Consider the following 20,874-nt stretch of genomic DNA (forward strand, 5'->3'; position numbering starts at 1 on the left):
AAGGGATGGATCGATATCATCCCCATATGCTCAATCGAGGAGTAATCCCTCCGTTCTTCTTTTGTCTCCCTCTCTCCTCTATTCCTTCTCCGTTCATTCGAATCCGTTCATCAGAATTTTCAATTCAAGACATATTTTCCATTTCCCTTCGCGTAATCTAATTAACGGTCGTATACTTAAGCATACCGTTACTGATGATTTGAATTAAATCTTGGATATACAAAAAGAGATTACCATCTCTCGATTTTACAACTTCCCCAATACTTTGTTAATAACGATATTAATTTCTACAGTTCATAATTTAATTGATAGTAGAAGAATTGACTAGAGAATTGCAGCTAACAAATTAATACCCCGTCTGACACGTTCTGCAATGGTATATCAAAAAGCTCTCTATTTCCATTTGATCTTCCTTAAAGAAGAAAGTTATTATACCTATCTATCTCTCAGCGCATCTGGAATTAAATGTGCTACAAAAAGACTGCGCAGATGATTGACAAAGGCTAGCAGGCGCAACAAGTGTCAATCGGTCGTGAAATCTACACAAGGGCTTGAGTGAAACAGAGCAAAAGAAAGAAAAAAAAATTCGAGTTAAGGAAAGGGATTTTCGCAGATAGGAAAGCGCAGTTGAATAATAGGTAATAAAAATTTTCATCCTATCAGATAAAGATTGTAAAAGAAAATAAATTATCAATATTTTGGTGACTAATAATCGTTGTGACCACTAATCATTGAAATGACTTTTGCGGAATAGTTCGTCAATGTTTCATCAGTATCAGTATTACCACTATCCATATTTCGGCTGAAAGATATTAGAGACAAATGAGAACGAGCGTTTTTATCAACGACTGCATCTTCTCATTTCTTCATTCGACATTCACTTTTCGCTTCCTGCTTCAACTGACCTTGAACTTGAACTGCAACCTCCCCAGTTTATTCCCAGTCACATATATCAGCAATGCCCTTTTCTCCCAAATGCCGACACGGAAAATCGATAAAGAGCGTAATATTTATTTAACGTACAAACCTAGAAGTTTCGTTTTCTATCGATAATTGTTTCTTATCGATCACTTTATCATTAACAAGATAAATACACAATTAAGGCTGAGTTGTTTTACCTTTCGGTAAACTTTAGCTCACTGTCTTATTCTCTTAGGCCCGATTGCACCAACATTACTTTGATTTTAAGCGAGGGTTAAAACTCTTTCTGTATCTGTCTCTTTTTGGCTTTAAAACGAAACAAATAGAGTTTTAAGTTTCGCTTAAAGTCAAAGTAACGTTGGTACAACCGGGTCTTACTCTTTTTACTCCTTTCTTTCTCCCAATAAATAAATTACCACATAATTTATCTGAAGATGGAACAACCGGCCCCCTAATCCTGAATGCAAAGAAAATAAGAATATACATTCGATACTGTCACGTATTTTTATCACAATATTGCATCTGATCTTCTAGTCCAATAAAATTTTCGGCGCGCAGTTAAAAATGACTAAAAATATGGTATGTATGTATATACATATATAGTATACATATATATATATATATATATATATAATTAAATTATTTAAACATCAAAGATCCAGCTTCGACTGTTATGGACTTTTAATTCCTGTTTACAAATAATTATTTTTGTAAAAATATGAACCAAAATTATTTTTTTCCAATAGACAAACATCTCAACCACATAACAATCAAATATGATACATAAAATAAGTTCACAACGTTTTTAAATTAATAAAAACCGAAGAAAAAGAGTACACTTTCAAAAATTTCTGTCATGAAACCACAACAAAAGTGTCGGAAGTTTTTATCCTATACTTTGTTGTAAAATCACAAACAAAATATTTGATACAATACAATATTAGAATACATATATCGTGACAACATTTTTGCTGTGAAATCGCAATAGACCCAAATATGTATATTTTATAATATGACAGATATAAACATAATTAATATAAATCAAAGCTAATGAGATAATCAGGCGCAAGATCTTGAAATAATGAAATTTACAAATATTCGTCAATAAATGATTCTTCTTTATTTTGAAAGTTTTAACTCACTTTGGAGTCCTCTTCAGCAATACAGATATATAAATGCTCACATATCCAAAAAGATTGTACGTCACTCACAAATTGCCAGAAATAAAGTATTATAAATTCTGGCGATACAAAAAGATTGATTATTATAGAAGAAAGTAAAACATTAAAGAGTGAAGTGACTCACCTTTATAGATAGAGAGCGTATCAAAAAGCTCATAATTATTCACAGAATTGCAATTTGTATAAAATAAGACAGATATTAAAAGAAAGAAGAAACAGCTTCTATTAACGCTCCTGTTACAAAATTTACATTTTAAGAATGCATGTGTGTTTTATTATATTACATATTTTTATAACAGTGACTTATGCTGATTCTACAATGAGTCGATAGTGGGATTAGTCCTCAGACTTATCGGTGAAGTTGGCCAATAGCCAATTTGTAAGGCTAATGCTCGTGTCACACTACGCATTGGAGACTGAGGATTGCGAATTGAGGATTAGAATTCAGCCAATTAAAATGAAATGGATTGAAATTAAAACTATCCGATTGGTCGAATTCTAATCCTTAATTTGCAATCCTCAATCTCCAATGCGTAGTGTGACACGAGCATAAAACTACCGATTTTCTTAAGATTTCCCAAATTCGACTTTGTTCCTTCTCATTAATCGAGTTAAACGACTCGATGTACAATTAACAATTTGTAGATGCGAAAAATCATAGTCACCTATTTAGGTTAAAACTGGTTAAGACTTAAGATTTCTGACTACCGACTCATTGTAGAATCAGCTTAACGATGATTAACAGTAGGTAAAAAAATATATATATACCTATATGTTAGGCGGCACAACAATGTACAGACACAACAATGTTAATCCAAAAGAATTAATCTGCACGTACCGCCTAATCTATATATTTTTTCGACCTACTGTCAATTACCGTTAATCACTGTTATAAAAATGTGTAATAATTTTGTAATATAATAAAATACACATATACCTTCTTAAAATAAAGAATTCGTAATAGAAACATTAATATTGTTCTTTTTCTTCCTCCAATATCTGCCTTATATGCAAAACGATGCCACATGCCGACCGATGATTGTTGTTTATTATTAGGCGAAGTCGTGCACATTGCCTTGCGAATGCCTCTGACGTGTGCGTTGGAGTGAATAGTAACTATGATAGAAGCATATTGGAACATGTAACGCGAATAAATCTTTAACTCGAGTTTTTACAACATAAATACCTTGAAATACCTTAATATTGACATAAATACTTCGAAAAAATTCTTCATAATTCCACACGATATTTACCAAATTAATGAAATAATGAAAAACATTTTAAAATATTATCATACGTTTCCCGCGGAAATCGATCACATTTCATTCACGTTCGTCTAACAATTCGACAACGTTCCGTGTAAGTCCGCTGTGCAGCTTAATGATGCTCCGTTTACGTTCGTTGTACAGCTTAGATACACTCCATTTACGTTCGACAAATTTTCTGCTCGTGCTTACCGAAGAACTCATCTAGGCTCTATTTATATTTCTTTAAGTTGATGCTTCCTTCATGTTACGTGTTTCAATTTACACCTCTTATAGATTTCGTTGATCGTTTCTGTTACTCTTTCCTTATACTTTCCTTACAATCAACGTTTTATTAACTGCTTTAGGTTTTATTTTCACCAGGAGTTAAGTGCAAGTCCGACCTTGAACTTAATTAGGAAATGAAGGGCGATTGAACTTGAGGGAATATGCGAGAAATGGAGATGGAGGAGATGTATGAACCTTAAATGATTTGTGAATTTCTTTCCTGAAAGATTTTTTATGTATATGGTGTGTGTGTGTGTGTGTGTGTGTGTGTGTGTGTGTGTGTACAATATACAAAAAATTTTTACTCTTTATGTTTTCTCTAGGGAGAAAGTTACATAATCGATATATATATATATATATATATATACACATATGTGTGTACATATACATATATCCAGATTCCAAATACTAGGACTTTAAATCAATGAACCACTTTGTAATAACAAGAGCGGCAACTGCATACATAATCCGTATCCATATATATGAATCTTTTTTTTTTATCCTATCAATCACAATACCGCAAGTGGCAGTTTCAAGATTGTTAGCTAAAAACAAATTCTGATGTAAACGTGCCATAAGATTCTTTGACGAGTAACACTTACCTACATAGTTTAGTTCCCTTTACAAAAAAAAATTTATAATTAAGACTTGATACAATTGTTGCGTAATCAACTGAATGATCTGCCGCACCGGTCGAAAAGAAATAGATGGGATCGCATCTTATGGCTAGCATATATTATTACGGAAAGTCATAGTCCCCTACCTTTGGGATTGTTGCAAACATGAGAGGAATTTCTTTTACGGATATTTTATGCGCTCCAACGTAAACGGGCTACTTGTACACTGACAATGCTAGCAACGATCGAGCTATATGATTGCGAGGATACGATTGACACCGCTCTTGATAATCGAATTTGCGGCTTCCGACCTTGCGTAAGCGCTTGAATGGCACGTTGGCAAATGTTAATGTTTTAATCATCTATATGTGCAACATGAATTAAGAGACTCTGTTACTGTGCAAAAAGTACCAAGTGAAGCAAATTTCTGGAGTTCTTCCGTTAACCCATTTTTAAATAGCAGTTAATATCTAAAAAAAGAAAAGATACACTGGAAAAAAATTTATTAAATTTTAGTAAATATTTGTTTCAATAGTACTAACGAAATATTTACTAAATATAAACACATATTTATTTAATTTAAACATAATTTTTTTATTTTGAGTAAATACTTATTTACTGTAAGTAAATATTTCGCTAGTACTATTGAAACAAATATTTATTAAAATTCAGTAATTTTTTTTTCCAGTGTAGAGAACAGAGCACACATCGAATGAAATTTCAGCGTATCGTCCAATTTGCGTTTCTATTAGGCGACTTCCTGCTCCGTAGGAGCAAAAAGGAGGCGACATTTTGCTGTTCGATCGCTCAATCCAGGTCAGTGGAACGAAACTAATCGCGGCCTTTCACGAATCGAAAAAGCAGTATCGTTCAAGAACTTGCCGAGATGTCATTAGAGACAAATTTTGATAACGTTTTACAAAAAAGGAACCATAGATCTGCGATTGATAAAAAGTATTGGCAAGCAACGCGTTATGGCACATTTAATTATTCTGATCACTAATTGACCGATTCAACACGAGATTTATATAATGGTTATGATGGTTATGGTTAATCGCAACATAGTTAAACATAACATTTTCTTATTTTGAAACTCACTCTTATACGCACGTTTTCTATCCACATACATTGTATAAAGTAACGATAAAAGAAATTATTATTTTCGTTACTGTTACTCCAAAAAAAGTAACTGTGTTATCATTAACATTATAAATAAGAAATATAACGTTTTCATTAGCGTTACAATATTACTTTTTTCAGTAAGAAATTGGAAACGACATTATATTTCCTTATATTTCCTTTATACATAAGTGAATTTTAAAAGAAGAAAATATTATGTTTGACTATGTTGCGATTAATTACAACCCCATCCCCTAACCACTATATATCTCGTGTTGAATTGTGACAATTAATGTCTAGAATAATAGAATGCCATTCTATAAAAAAAGAACTATCAAAATTCACTGAAAACAGGACGAAAATTGTAACAACTCTTTACTTTTTGAATAATGGTAACAATAAGTTACTTTTCAAATCAGTAATGATAACGAGTTATTTTTATGGTAAAGTAAGTTTACCAACTCTAGATAAAGATCAAGAATTCGCGACTAATTAGATCCTGATATACGACTATTAACGATGATCGCATTCGGAGGAATAAGTACATCTGGAATCCATTCGAGCTTACGCAACCATATACCTACATCGCGGTTATGGTGGTCGCGCGTCATGTTGACGACATCCGATCGGTCTTGGTCGCTAATACGGAATTTACAGCTCTCCAGCATTATAAAGAACAGTAATCAAGTGTATATATGTATATATATGTATATAGCGGTTTAGCGTGTGACAACGTGGAAGTCCCGCCGCGCCGGCAACTTTCCTTCCGATGTTCCGATCAAAGTCACGTGCCGCGGCGCCGTTTCGCGTTTCCAATTTGTGTCGTGCGATCCGCGTGCGCCACACACGGTGTCAAATGGTTATTGACCCGTGACCGTCAACAATCAGGCCAATCAGTCCTGTTCGAGGTCATTTTTATCTCGCCTTTACGAAACTATGTCGGAGTCGGAAGATAACTGCGATGAAATAATGTGCAATAATTCGCACACTATTTTGCAGAGCGGGTCTCTCTCTCTCTCTCTCTCTCTCTCTCTCTCTCTCTGTTCCTTTGTACATACAATGTACAACATTTCGCATGCAAGTGCAATATGGATTATTGTAACTTATTTGAAAATTACATCTGCTTACATCCAATTTGAACAATAACACGTGTAGAAAACGCAATTAAATTTGTTTAGATAGTCTTGTCACCATTATACGTTTTATGCTAGAATATGATAAAACCCATACCCAGCACAGACCTCCGTGGTGGAATCAGACAAATGATCCATACCGGCGGATGCATAGTAAGTTAAAAGTAGTAAGAGGATCATCCGTCAAGCAATCAAGTTTTGAGCTCATTTGCAGAAATTCACATATCTTGTTCACACTGCAAATGAGCTCAATTTCTGATTGGTCGAGATCTCAGATCACGAGACGAGAACTCCGCCATTATGCGCAATAAATCACCTTGGACATTCTAAAGACGACCAGAACAAGTATTTACATTCTAGGGACATTCTCAGGACATCCCTCGAATAAAGTGTGCTGTATGAGAAGTGAATGCATCACTTCAAAATGCCGATAAAATGATCCTTATTAAATTAGTCTCTTCCAGAGCTAAATAAATTCCAACATATTTCAAAATTAGGTGCTCTAGAAAACTACGAAGAAACACCGAAATATATTATAGTACTTATCAAATATTATTAAATTATGAAAATCAATTATCTCCCACTAAGTATAAGCACATTCAGGCCTATGACGGTCAAAGCTAGTTATTCAAACTGCACGCCGAAATTTTTCCAGACTTTATCTAACGCAATTAAACTACTGCAATAATATCACAAGTTAAATTAAATTGACAATGTGCAATAAATTTATTTAAGGTTTTCAGTACATTGTCAATTTAATTTAACTTGGGATATTATTGCAGTAGTTTAATTGCGTTAGATAAAGTCTGGAAAAATTTCGGCGTGCAGTTTGAATAACTACAAAAATATGATATATATGCATGTACATATATAGGATATAGATAATTCACTGGGAATTATTTAGGCAAAAAAGATCTAGCTTTGACCGTCATAGGCCTGAATGTGCTTTTACTTAGTGTTTAATTTTTGTCGGTCCGAATAAAATCTTAGTATATCAATTATCTCCCCTAGTCTGATCAATAAAAGATAACTTATATTAAAACATTAGACTCCGCCTTATTTTTAGTGACAAAATACTCCTTTGCTAATGTAATATTAAAATATTAAATCACCGAATTAGGTATTCGTTCGGTTTAGTAGAAATTTGAATGAAAATATCTACAGCGCGACCAGCTAACAAGAGTAAAGTTGCATTAAAAAATTAAGTGCATCTACGTCTTTACACTTGAAATATTCTATTTTTAATATACTATATTAAGAAATATAGCATACTATACTAAATCGCAGAATTAGATGATCGTTCGATTTAGCAAGAACTTCAAGAACTTGATCTTGAACGTCGACCCTCCAGTTTAAGTTCCTGTTAAACCGAGCGAGCAATTAATTCGATGCTTTAAAATCAAAATAGTACATTAAAAATAGAATACTTCAAGACTAAACGCGTAGTGCATATAATTTTTAACGCGATTTTATTCTTATAAGCTACAGTCGCGCGGTGACTTTTTAGTTCAGGTTCCTGCTAAACCGAACGAGCAAATTTTGCGATTTGATATCTTAATACAGTATACTGAAAATATAGTATTTCAAGTCTTAATTTTTTAACACGACTTTACTCTTTTATAGTGATCGCGCTGTCGATGTTTTTATTTGAATTTCTCCTAAATCGAATGAATACCTAATAATTCGACAAATTTAATATTTTGATATTACATACATATTAACAGAGGAGTATTTTGTCACCAACGCGGAGTTTAATATTTTAATCTAAGTTATCTCTTATAGATCAAATTGGGGGAGATGATTGGTAATTTAATAATATTTGATAAATACTGTAATATTATATAATTAGGTGTATCTTTGCAGTTTTTATTGGAGCACCTAATTCTGATGAACTTGTTTTTTCAATTTATGTATTAGATATTCGTTTTTTATATGAAGAGGTCAACTTAAATCAGATTCTATGAATCCGCAATGCCAATTCGCAAATTCAATTTCGACCGAAATCGAAACCAAAATTTTTTTATAAAACTTACAAATACCATGATTTTCAGAAAATCGTTCGAAAACATCAAAATATGTAATATACTCGTATGTATACTCTTTTAAAAATAAGATTTTATTATTCCTTAAATTATAAGGAATTTCCTATGAATTATCAGGAAGTTCAGATACTAGGTATGTAGCATAGTAACTTGGTGAGTAAAAAATGAAGAAGGAAGAATATAGAGCTGGCGGTGGTTTGCAGCAATCGGCAACAATGATAACATAGTTTTTCGAATGCTTGTCGGCGCGTTACAGTTTATACAGTTTCAGTTTACTTACCGAAATTTTTTCTTAATTTCGAGTATTTCGACCGAAACCGAAGTCAAATCGAAATTCTGATTTTTCACCGAAACTGACCGAAACCGAAATTTCGGTCAGACCCTAACAAGGGAAGTTACCCAGAAGTCCAATTAGTTTTGGAAAAGTAACGGTTAGAAGTTATAGTATTCTACCTCCTATTAACTAAAATGTGTGCCATTCGCTCGTTTCGAAAATTTAATATTCGTTAGAAAAATGCGTTCAAAGTCCGCTATAAGTGGCTCCGAAAATGGATTTAAACAACATTTTTTCGTAATCTTCTTTTACTTTATGGGTTTTTAGTAGGAGGTAAGATACTATATATAACTTTGAACTATTTCAAAACTAATTGGACATCTGGGTAACTTCCCTTGTAAGTGATGTATTCATCGTAGTAGTCGGGAGTATATTAATCCCGATATGGGACATACCTATACAAACCGAGACGGTTTTCCTTCGATTTATTTCCGTAATATTTTTCACGTTTATGCTATATATTAATTGTTCGTCAATTACTCACCGATATTCGTTTACCAAAACTAAGAAAAGAAAGCTTTTTTCTGAATCCATCGGTGTTCTCCATTCTTCACTGGGCGCGGCTGATGGTACAGCTGAAGGCTATATCTTTTTCCTAGGTGCCCGGCCGATCCTGAGTCGCGACGGCGACGTCCACATGTGAAGTAATCGTTGTGATGGCAGCTCCGTTCTGTTGATTGCTGAAATATCACATCGTCACGATTATGATTAGTACAACAAAATAGAATTTAGCACTGGTAAATTGATTTGGAAGATTACAAAATATAGATTGTTATAGATTTCATTTAATAAAGAAAGACGTTTATGCAGCTGCTTGAGAAAGTAAAAAAATAAAATCATTTAAGAATTATGAGAATTACTAACGATAAGTTATTTAAATATGATTATGTGTATGTAACGTGGACGGACGGATTCAACGGGAGACCTTTCTTTCGGTAAAGAAACGAAAGATTTTCAAACATAAACTGAAGAAAAACGAGAGGCAATCTCTCGCAAGCACTCGCGTTCGCGGACTAACGATTACGGAGTGTTCTTGAGCGGCACAGTCGCGGTTGGCGTCAAGAATGAAATATACTCCATCGCGAGTGACCGATGACTATCGGTAGTTCCAATCCCAATCTTTATATCCATGAATACCTTAGATATTGCGACAATGTTATCTAAGTATTAATATACCTTTGCATAATTGAAATATCCGTGTTTTAGTTTGAATTGTTTGGAATTATACATACTTATTAAGAATATATGTTTATACGCGAATCGACGTTTCCTCTTAAAAACCACATTTCAAAACTGTCGTATCTTCGATAAACAATTCTATCCATATCTGTAAACTTATCTAGTTATTTACACATTATAGTTAATTACTTATTAACATATATCACAATGCGTTGGAAATTTACACCTCGAAATGCAGTCAATGGATCTTCCTACTTGTCTTACGCGTTGCAATGTGATGATGTAACCGATACGCTCGACACTTTTCCCTCCGTTTCTTGACACGCACGTATCGACAATCAACATAATTCAGTCTGTCGCGTCAGTTGACACGTAATTTTCATCTTTGTTTTACCGCAATTATGTAACGATGATTACATCAGCATTCAGTTAAATAATTAAAAATTGTTCTTTTCGCGCATCCCTGGTGGAAATAAATTGCTGAAATCGTTGAAATAAACTGTGAACTCGAAGAAATGAGAAATGGAGATGACTAAAATATTGCTGAATCTAAAAAAAAAAAACCTCTTTAAAAAAGAAAAAATATATGCCGTTTTCTTCACTATAATATAGTTGACCATTTTAGTCACTTTCAATCTATCAGTTATCTTATGAATCTTGCGTTATAAAATACTCGAGTAATTGCATTTATTTCGTATCTGTTTTTATTAAAAGGAATGTAATATTCGATACCTTTTTTATACTTGGCGTATATTTTTTTCTTTTTTAAAGAGATTCTTTTCAGGGATTTCACTGCTTTTTGTAAATTTTTGAGAACATAATAACATTGAATTTAAATCTCATAAAAATAAAAAGATACTAATAATTTGTATTTGATAATATATAATATTTTAGGTTAATAATATATACAAATAAAAAATAAAATTAATTGCCTCCCTCGTTTCCATCCTTTCTTTCTTTTTTTCATCTCTTGTACTCTTTCGCCTTCTCCTGCCCTTTCTTGTCTACACTTTCTCTCGCCTTTTCTCATTTTCCCCTTGCCCTTACTTTCTCTCTTTTACTTACTCTCATGCTCCCACAAATTCCCCTTCCTCCCTTCTCTCACACACACACGCACACACACACGACATTGATAATTATTATATATGTATGTGCATTGATATTCAGCACTTATATTGCTAGTTTTAATGCAATATTAATCAGAATAAAAACATTGTGAAAGGCAGCTTAGTGAACACAAAACGTTTTACATATACAGGCCTGTTCTTTTTAACTGAACTTTTGCATCAGTTCATCTTTCTTCCTTTTCTTTCCAGGAAGAAAGAAAAGGAAAAAAAAATTAACTGGTATAAAAACTCAGCCAAAAAATAAGAACAGGCCTTATGTGTCACACACAATTTTCAATTTTTCGGAATTCGATCTCCAGATCTTAGTGTCGGCTGCACCAATTTTATTCGGACTGACCGCAATCGAAAGACACCAATGATATTATATAATAAAAGTGTTTTTAGAGTTTTGATTGCGATTTCTGAGTAATTTTATTCTAAAGTTTGTCGATGTCTCTCAAAACTCCACATAAAGTTAGTGGTAACGTCGCGAATTTTTAACATGAACGGCACGAATATATACGTAATGACGGTCACACGTCAAGCGGTCAAGCGGTTCGTTTTGTTTTTTATGTACTTGGCATCGCGTCGCTTGATCCTACCAAAATGCGTACCGAATTGAATTTTCGTTTTTGAAACATTATTACTGACAGCCCTATTAAAAAAAATCATGTCACAAAGTAATATAACGAATCACGTAATTAAAACATATAAATCACATAACGGATTATTCCAAATCAGTGACTTTTTTAAATTATATAATTTGAAAAGTCGCACAATGATATGTTTTTTTTTCTTCTATTCCAATCATTTAATTATTTAAAATTCGATAACTGTAAAATCATATGAGATCGATGAAAAATTATTTCTAAAACCATGTGATTTTTCAAATTGCGTGTTTTAAAAAATCACGTACTGATTTGTAACAATCAGTTATATGATTTACTTGTTTTAATTACATTCTAGCTTGGAGGTTTTGAATGGTGCTTTTAAATGACATAATTGAACTAAATTTGACAACGAAATGTGTGCATGTATAACATGTAAAGTCATACTTAAGGATATACATAACACTCTATGGTTAACAAACTTATACTAAAAGTAATTATGTCACATAAATATTTACCAAGTTATTTCAATAAAACAAAATAGTATTCTATAACCCTATTTTTCCTCTACACATATTTATTGTATGCAATGTTATATATTATCATCCATTGTAACTTAAAGATTAGAAATCATTTTTTTTTTAATAAAATATTAAAATATTTAAATTTATTTCTTAATTCGTCAGTATTTACTAGTTATGCGTTAATTTTTTTCAAACACGAGAAAAGATTGGGTTATAGAGAGTATACACATTGCGATACACTGGCAATACCTTTCGTTTTATTTTTGCGTCTTCACATGGAATTCTTAAATATTCCTTATTCTTCTCGTATCTTATAACATGATCCTAGGAACTTGACGATCGGTTTTATTGTTGAACAACAGACTGCACAGACATGCGGTATGTGCGAATATATATAGATATATGGATATCTAAAGATTGTTTCACAATAACGATACTATTCTCTATTTCATATTAACTAAAAATAATCGTATTATATATAAATTTACGCAATATTTTTGTATGTCTTATAATTTTTGTTACTTTATATATTTCTTTCAAGTTATACTTAACTGTATTCACTACAGTTATTATTATTTCTTAAACATCATGGCACGAACGCATTATTTATTTGACCTGGATATCTTGATCTATCTAAACGTTCACCTTTGTATCAAACATCTTTAAAAAATATACTGTTTTTACATTGACGATATATCCAGTTTCTTATACGGCTCGGCGTGAGGACACCTTAACCCAGCGTATAGCATTATAATGAGAAGGATCTGGCAGATCCGGCCGGTTCTCTATTTGTCGCCGTTTATTTGGCGAAAAGAGCCTTTTGTAAATGCAACATCTGTCACGATGACATACGTCGAGTCTTTTTGTTTTTCGACACTTTAAATACTTTTATTCTATCAAGTTTTATCTATGAATAAAATTTTCTCGTGGAAGCGCGCAACGCGAATCGTGCGAATGACAGATTATCTTTAATAAAATATCGATTTTCTTTATTGATAATTGTTACACACAAAGTAAATTAACAATTTTCTTGTACCTTGTACTTTGTACCATCCACGTGATTTAAAAGCGACGGATATTCTGAACTTGCGACGTCCAAAACACAAATGCGCGACATTGCTGATGGACGCGTCTCATTAAATTTTCAACAACGTTGAAACATTTATCGAGCGAATGCAAGAATAATATGTTCGAAGTAATCGATCGAATTTTCCATTAGATAAGTATGAGAAATGTTTTACCTAGTCTAAACTCAAACGAAAAACGAAAGCATAAAGCAACAATTTTTGCTACAAGTTTGTCATGAATTAATTTTTATTATCCAATGAATATACATAGATATAGATACTATTTACATCGACCAATTTACATAATTTAAAGATGATAATGCAAGAAAGACTTTTATAAGTTAGAAGTTAATTTTTTCTTAATCGAACAATTGATTTGTTACGTGGCATTATATTTTCATCGAACAATTTAGTACAATCAAGAGTGCGGACATTTGACCTAGTGAAAAAAAGATAAATAATTAAATGCACGTAACGTATATAACGTTTTACGCAACATTCAACATTTACGACCGAGTTGGGATTATTAAATTATTCGAATATTTTATGAACTAAAATATACATACATGGATCATTGTAGATACGAATTTTGAGAGATTCAGTGTTGAGAGCCATTGTTAGTGTTACATATACAGGGCGAGGCAAAAGTACCAAAACTCTTGAATATCATCGAAAATATAAGTTTTACGGAAAAGTGTTTCAGATAAAAGTTGTAATGTTTAAAAAGATTTTATTATTAATCTTATTATCAATTTAACGTTGGGGATGGCGCCGTTAAGATTGAATCAAGGTCAAATGGATTTTTTAAAATAAAAACTCTCATTTTTCATCACATATTCTTATAGGTTTTTTTCGAAAACTTTTCAAAACATTATAACGAAATATTTTTTTCATCAACTACTTTTTGAGTTATAAAGATTAAGAAGAAAAATCACAGTACCGCCAGCACTGGCATTATCTATGGTGTCCAACTGCTGGTTAAAACTTTTCAAATGTTGTTCAGGGTTATGACCTTGATATCATTTGTTAAAATCATGGCCTTTTGGAGTTGTTACTATAATTTTCATTTTTAGTGTACAAATGAAACAAAAAGGAACAACCTTCAAGAGCCTTGACTTTCACATATGGTGTGAAGATTATGACTCTGAATATTTGAAAAGTTTCAACTATATCAGTTATACACCATAGATAATGCTATTGTTGGTGATACTGTAATTTTCAAGTTTTATAACTCAAAAAGCATAATAGTCAATGGAAAAATATTGTATTAGTGTTTTAAAAAGCTCTCGAGATAAACTGCAAAAATATGCAATGAAAAATGGGGATTTCCATTTAATCCTCAACTACATGTCTTGTTTTAGACTCTTAATTTACATGTCTGGAGTCCAAATCACCCACGGCGTTTTTGACTGGCGCTATAATTATCACAAATCTCAATGGGAATTTTTTTTTTATGAAATGTCAGAATGTATCGAAAGATTAAAATATAAAAAGGTTTTGTTAATAATTGAAAAAATTATGCCAAAAAATACTAAAGAACAATTTGTAATAAAGGAGTACAATATAATCAGTTTAAAAAAAAATATCTTTATGATAAAAAAAAGATACAGATAAAAATAAGCAGTGTTTTGAAAAGGGAAAAACGTGAATTTTAAGACAAAAATACGTCATATTAATTTATTCCAAAAAAGTATAATTATTTGAGCGACTGAAGTAGGGGCATTTTTATACATGCTCGAAAAAATGATGCTGGAGGTACGTCGGTTATTTTCTTCTTTAAAGAAAAAAAAATGTGATGAAAATATTTTATACTAAATATATAATGATTTCGGTATTATTTACTCACAATTTTATAACTCCAAGAAAACAGAGCGATCGTTTCACCAAGACGCTTCTCTCGCAAAAATGCTTTTTTGACAATGAACATATGTTTTAATTGTGAAAAGACAACATATATATACATGAATACAAGAATACAGCACTAATACAGAGGCACTTACTGGCAACGAATTTTCATTTTCGGCAAAAATCTCAATGTACATTTAACGGGTCACTCAAACCACTCAAGTCACCCAAGCCAACCTTTTATTGTATCACAATTAGCGCCAAGACAACAACGAAACAATTGCATCACGGCGATCGGTAGAGAAAGGATCCAAGTTTTTTTTACCCCCTCACTTCAACTTTGCAATATTAACAGTACAAAAATAGCGGCCGACCACAATTTCCGAGTCCAAATGACCCACTCATGTAGTTGAGAGTTAAAAAAATCGATTTCACCTCGACTTCACCTTGGCGACGTTATCCAAGGTCGAACTGATAAGATCAATTAAAGGATCTTTTTAAATCTTACAACTTTTTTGTTTGAAACACTTTTCTGTAAAACTTATATTTTTTGAGATATTCAGGGGTTCCGGTACTTTTGTCTTATCCTGTATACAAGTGTTGCACATTTAATAACATGCCAACATTTGTGATACACTTCAATTAGACATCATTTGTAAATATATTAAAAGACAGTATTGATTTTCTGTCCACAATAATAATGTCTACTATTTATGTTCCTCGAAGAATTATCTTTTGTTTGCTGTAACTTCATTAACTAATATATTTTTTGTAATACATATTCTATCAAATTAGAAAGTAAAACCCAAGTGGTAGTATCTTTATTATTTACTTAACCCTAATGATATATATCATTTGTATAAAAGATTTGATACCAACAATTAGCGCCAAGTTAAATTCTACCAAATTAAAAAGTAAAACCTAAGTGCTATCTTTTTTATTTATTTTTTCTTAACTCTAAAGATATGTAGCATTTGCATAAAAGATTTTATATTAATAATTGGGACCAAGTTAAATCCCACGCTTTTTCTTCCAATCAACGTAGTTGTTAAATTCTCTTTCAAAATATTATTATATCACAAAATTGTGTTACGTTACTCAATTCAAATTCAAATGTTACCACAAAAAATTAAAGTAACATAAAATTTAAAAAAATTTAATTTAATTAGAAAAATTGTTTATGTAAATCACTTGGCACTGCTAGATCGAATAAAAAAAAAAAACAATTAAAAAATAATGAATTTAATTTGAATGTTAAATTGAAAAAAATAAATTTTTTTTTTCGTTTTCATAACATATTATATTATATTTCAAGATTTAGCAGCGCAAAATATTTTACATAAAAAAATATTTCTATTTAAATTAAATTTTTTAAATTACATACTGTTACTTCTTTAATTCTTTGTGATAACACTTGGATAAAGTAAAATCACATAATTTTGTGATATAATGTTTTGAAAGAGAATTAAACAACTACATTGATTGAAAGAAAAAGTGTGGGATTTAACTTGGCGCCAGCTGTTGATATCAAATCTTATATACAAATAATACATATCATTAAAGTTAAGTAAATAACAAAAATAGTAATTATGGATGTTATTAAATCCGGTTAAGGGTGTCTTATATACCGGATGTAAACATAGTAATTGAGTTGATAGTCGGTAGTCGGCGAGTCGGAAGCGATCTAAAGGACAGTCGGTAAGACGGGATTGGTCGAAGACGGGATGAGTCGGTAAGAGTTTAAGGGGATCTTAAAGTAAAACCCAAACTCCGACGAGGTCATCAGAGGTCGCTGTTTTGCAGCACATCGACATATCTTTATACAGGGTGAAGCATTTTAATCGCCCCAGGCGAATATCTCAGAAACTGAAAGAGATACAAGAAAAAGTTTTATATGAAAGTTGTAGGTTTTCTTAGGAGAAAGAAGGTGGAAATGACGGATATCGGATAGGGGGCACTACCAAGGTCAGATCAAAGTCAACATGAATTTTTTTAAATGGAACCCCCATTTTTCATTGCATATTCTTGTAGCTTACCTCAAGAGCTTTCCAAAATACTATAATAAAATATTTTTTCGTTAAATACACTTCGAATTATAAGGCTTGAAAGTACAGTATCGCCGGCATTAGTATTACGCAAGGTATCCGACCGACGACTAAAACTTCTTGAATGTTGTTCAGGATCATGTCCTGGATAACATTTGTTAAGATCAAGGTATTGGAGATTGTTTCTCTTATTTTCATTTTTGCACTGAAAATTCATTTTTATGTAAGCATGCAAGAACATGCAATGAAAAACGAGGGATTCCATGTAAAAAATTCATGTTGACCTTGATCTGACCTTGGTAGTGTCCTCTATAAAAAATCCGTTATTTCCACCTTCTTTCCCCCAAGAAACAACATACTACAAACTTTTATATAAAACTTTTTCTTGTATCTCTCTTAGTTTCTGAGATATTCGCCTGGGGCGATTAAAATGCCCCATCCTGTATACTACCACAACAATATCTCACGCAAACTATGATACACGCAGTCGCACGTTCGTGTCAATGTCCGCATAATAAATTCATCGCGATAAAGTGTCTAAGCCTAATTCCAAGAACTCGACGTTGTTTGTCCATGTGAACTACATGTCTGTGTGTGGACCACAATTTTATAAGTACAGATTGCAAAGTTTTTATATCAAACAAATATTGTTACGATATTGACAGCTTTAACACTATATTGGACTAAGAAATGGTAAAGGTCTCAAATTCGAAATTTTTTGTCGTGCTCAGCATAGACTCCATCCCACAGCACGTATTAATGCGTTTACTTTAATCCTGGAAAAGGATTTTCAAATCAGTAAAAAAGCCTAGGAAAAAAGTAATCGTTACACAAAAAAATTTATCATTTGGTCGGTAATACAGACGACTTTAGGATCCCCTTAATAACATCTCGCCAACAGCCAACTTCTAATAGCAAATTCGGTCACTTACATTATGCTAGATATGCATACTAAAAGCTGCTATACATAAAATTAGCAAAGTTAAATGTAAAAGTATATAAATATTTTAAACGAGATTAACTATCTACTAATGATATTTGTCATATTATTTAACAAAATATGTATATATCTCAGAGAGCACAAAGTCAGTTAAAAGACTAAATTGTTATGAAGATATCTTTTAGTGCAAGAATATAATCGATGATAGGATGATTAAAAGATGACAGATGTCGCATTGCTAGTCATCTTTATATATATAGATAGTCTTTTATCCTATTCTGTGTAATTTTTTTAAATTTAATTCGAAAATTTTAACTCGCTGCGTCTCTGGTGACGGTGCCGCATACAGCTTAACGACATTTCGTTTACATACGAGCATTCTGCCATGCCCGTATCAGACAACGAATTGACGATAATGATTAACGGTTGCCCGGTTCTACTTCAACCAATCACGAAGTAGCGAATCCATCGTAATTGGCTGAAATAGAACCAGGCAACCGTCAATCGTAATCGTCAACCCGTAGTCTGATACTCTCCTTACGCATGCCAAACATTTCTTTTACGCTCAGTTAACTTTTTTTAAATATTTAATTGCAGCTTTATATTGATTCTTGCTTTACGTTCTATTAAAAAAAATTTAGCCTTAGAAGTGTACACGAAGCGTATTAGAATAATGTTCTGTATACTCTTTGCGAAGCGTTTAGGAAACGTAGCAGTGTCAATGTGTAGTATTTAAGAAGTGTATCGACACGATATACATGCACTCTTTGCGGAGCGTTGTGGAACGTTTGGGAAACATTAATGAAAAAAAAAATATTTAAGAACGCGCAGAGAACGTAATATATGTGTTTTATGCACGTTTGGAGAGAGTTCGGGAAGTGTATATGAATATTTAAAATTACAAAGAGTCAATGGAAAGTCAATGAAGTGTTTAAGAAGCGTTAAAATTCATCATTCACACTTTGACGCTTCGACAAGCTTTAACGTTCGTCTATAATGGGCAGTAGCAATAGTGGTGATTGGCTGTAAGACATGTCGGGAGTAAGCTGGTTTTCGGCGTCGTCTACAATACACGGAGTAAGAAGTAAGAGTAAGAAATTGACCAATCACAGTCGATTATTCTTCTCACATTCGACTGTGATTGGTCAATTTCTTACTCTTACTTCTTACTCCGTGTATTGTAGACGGGCCTGAATGTGAGAAGAATAATCGACTGTGATTGGTCAATTTCTTACTCTTACTTCTTACTCCGTGTATTGTAGACGGGCCTGAATGTGAGAAGAATAATCGACTGTGATTGGTCAATTTCTTACTCTTACTTCTTACTCCGTGTATTGTAGACGACGCCTCAAGCGGCGGAGCAGCAACCAATCAGTAAGGCGATATTTACAGTAGCATAAAAGATATCGCCTTCCTGGTTGGTTGCTGCTATGCTGCTTGACGCTCGCTGCGTCTAATCGGAACTAGGGTATGAATCATGTCGTTGATCGTGCATGTGAACCGTAAACAATAATGTAGAGAGGTGGTTACTTCTCAGTTTGTGAAAATTTCTGAGGAACAAAATCAATTACTGTGGATGTACATTATATACATACAATACATTTGTGAAACCTTTAACAATAAGTTTTTACTATAATAAAAATTGGACTATATTTTATTTATTTTTTATATATTTAAATCTCAATCCAAATTTCGAGAAAACGTGATATCGACTGTGCCTTAAAAGTCGATATCACGTTTTCTCGAAATTCGGATTGAGATTTAAATATATAAAAAATAAATAAAATATATCCTCGCGCACATTCCAACGAACCGAATGTTGCATGATGCAGGGCTTGAATAATAAATATCCTGTTTACCGATCCTAGTGCAATTAAATGTATTTTTCTCATGCAGCAAAGAAATTTTGACAATTTATTGCATAACATAAAAACCAGTATTTGATGATTCTGTTATCAACAACAAACGTGTAGCGTTACAGTAGCAATAAACAATAAACAGTCCGACAGCGTTTAAGTCACGACTGATAATTACGACGAAAAAAAAAAAGTGATTTTCATCCTACACAATAACTTACTTAATTATTATATGTATGACTTGTGTATTATCTTGAAAGGGCATATTATTATACGTCAATCCCATTTTACCATCCATATAAAAATTCATACGTGATGAACGATGTTAAGAAAGAACGTAAGATACGTTTACTGCTCGCTATAAGACCTTTTACTTAATATAAGATTTCTTTTTCTTTCCTGATGCGAGAACGAGTTTCTTTTGGATAAGTGCAATGCAGATTGTCGTGATTCATCGAAAATTCCGACATACAGAGCATGTTACCGATTTTCTGTTCATTCTAGTGCTGTCGTCGCGTCTGGCTAGTATGATCCATGCGCATACGATCCACGTACCTAGATTCCGAATCGATCGTTCAACGTGCACCACTCGCGTGGACAACAGCGTGGCCTCCTAGATTCTGGCTTCCGATTCCGAATATTCCGATATTTCCGATACCTTTGCTCTTCTCCTCCGCGCTCCTTCGGCTTCGGCGTTCCCCCGGTGCGTCTTCAACCGGTTTTTACGACAACGAGAAAGATGGATGACACGCACGGGTGTTTACGTTACAATTCACGACGAAAACAATGCGCGATCATAAATGCGAGAGCAACGCCGTCAACGAA

At 32.7% G+C, this 20,874-nt stretch overlaps 1 protein-coding gene across 3 annotated transcripts in view; it reads right to left on the reverse strand.

Annotated features, from left to right (window-relative positions):
- The window catches only part of Ae2 (anion exchange protein Ae2), a 43,645-nt gene extending 22,771 nt beyond the window's left edge, over positions 1-20,874 (reverse strand). Inside the window, exons 1-2 of one of the 3 annotated variants that reach the window (XM_018501988.1) lie at positions 20,605-20,874; positions 9,364-9,559 (exon numbers count right to left, since the gene is read on the reverse strand). In XM_018501988.1, coding sequence (XP_018357490.1) covers positions 9,364-9,426 — 63 coding nt within the window. In that variant the 5' untranslated portion in view covers positions 9,427-9,559; positions 20,605-20,874. Of the gene's footprint in view, positions 1-9,363; positions 9,560-9,743; positions 9,878-12,545; positions 12,648-20,604 lie in introns of those variants that run through there. The other 2 variants (XM_018501997.1, XM_018502006.1) reach the window with 2 other exon arrangements.

The sequence above is a fragment of the Trachymyrmex cornetzi genome, unplaced genomic scaffold (assembly GCF_001594075.2).
Source record: "Trachymyrmex cornetzi isolate Tcor2-1 unplaced genomic scaffold, Tcor1.1 scaffold1002, whole genome shotgun sequence".
NCBI lineage: Eukaryota > Metazoa > Arthropoda > Insecta > Hymenoptera > Formicidae > Trachymyrmex > Trachymyrmex cornetzi.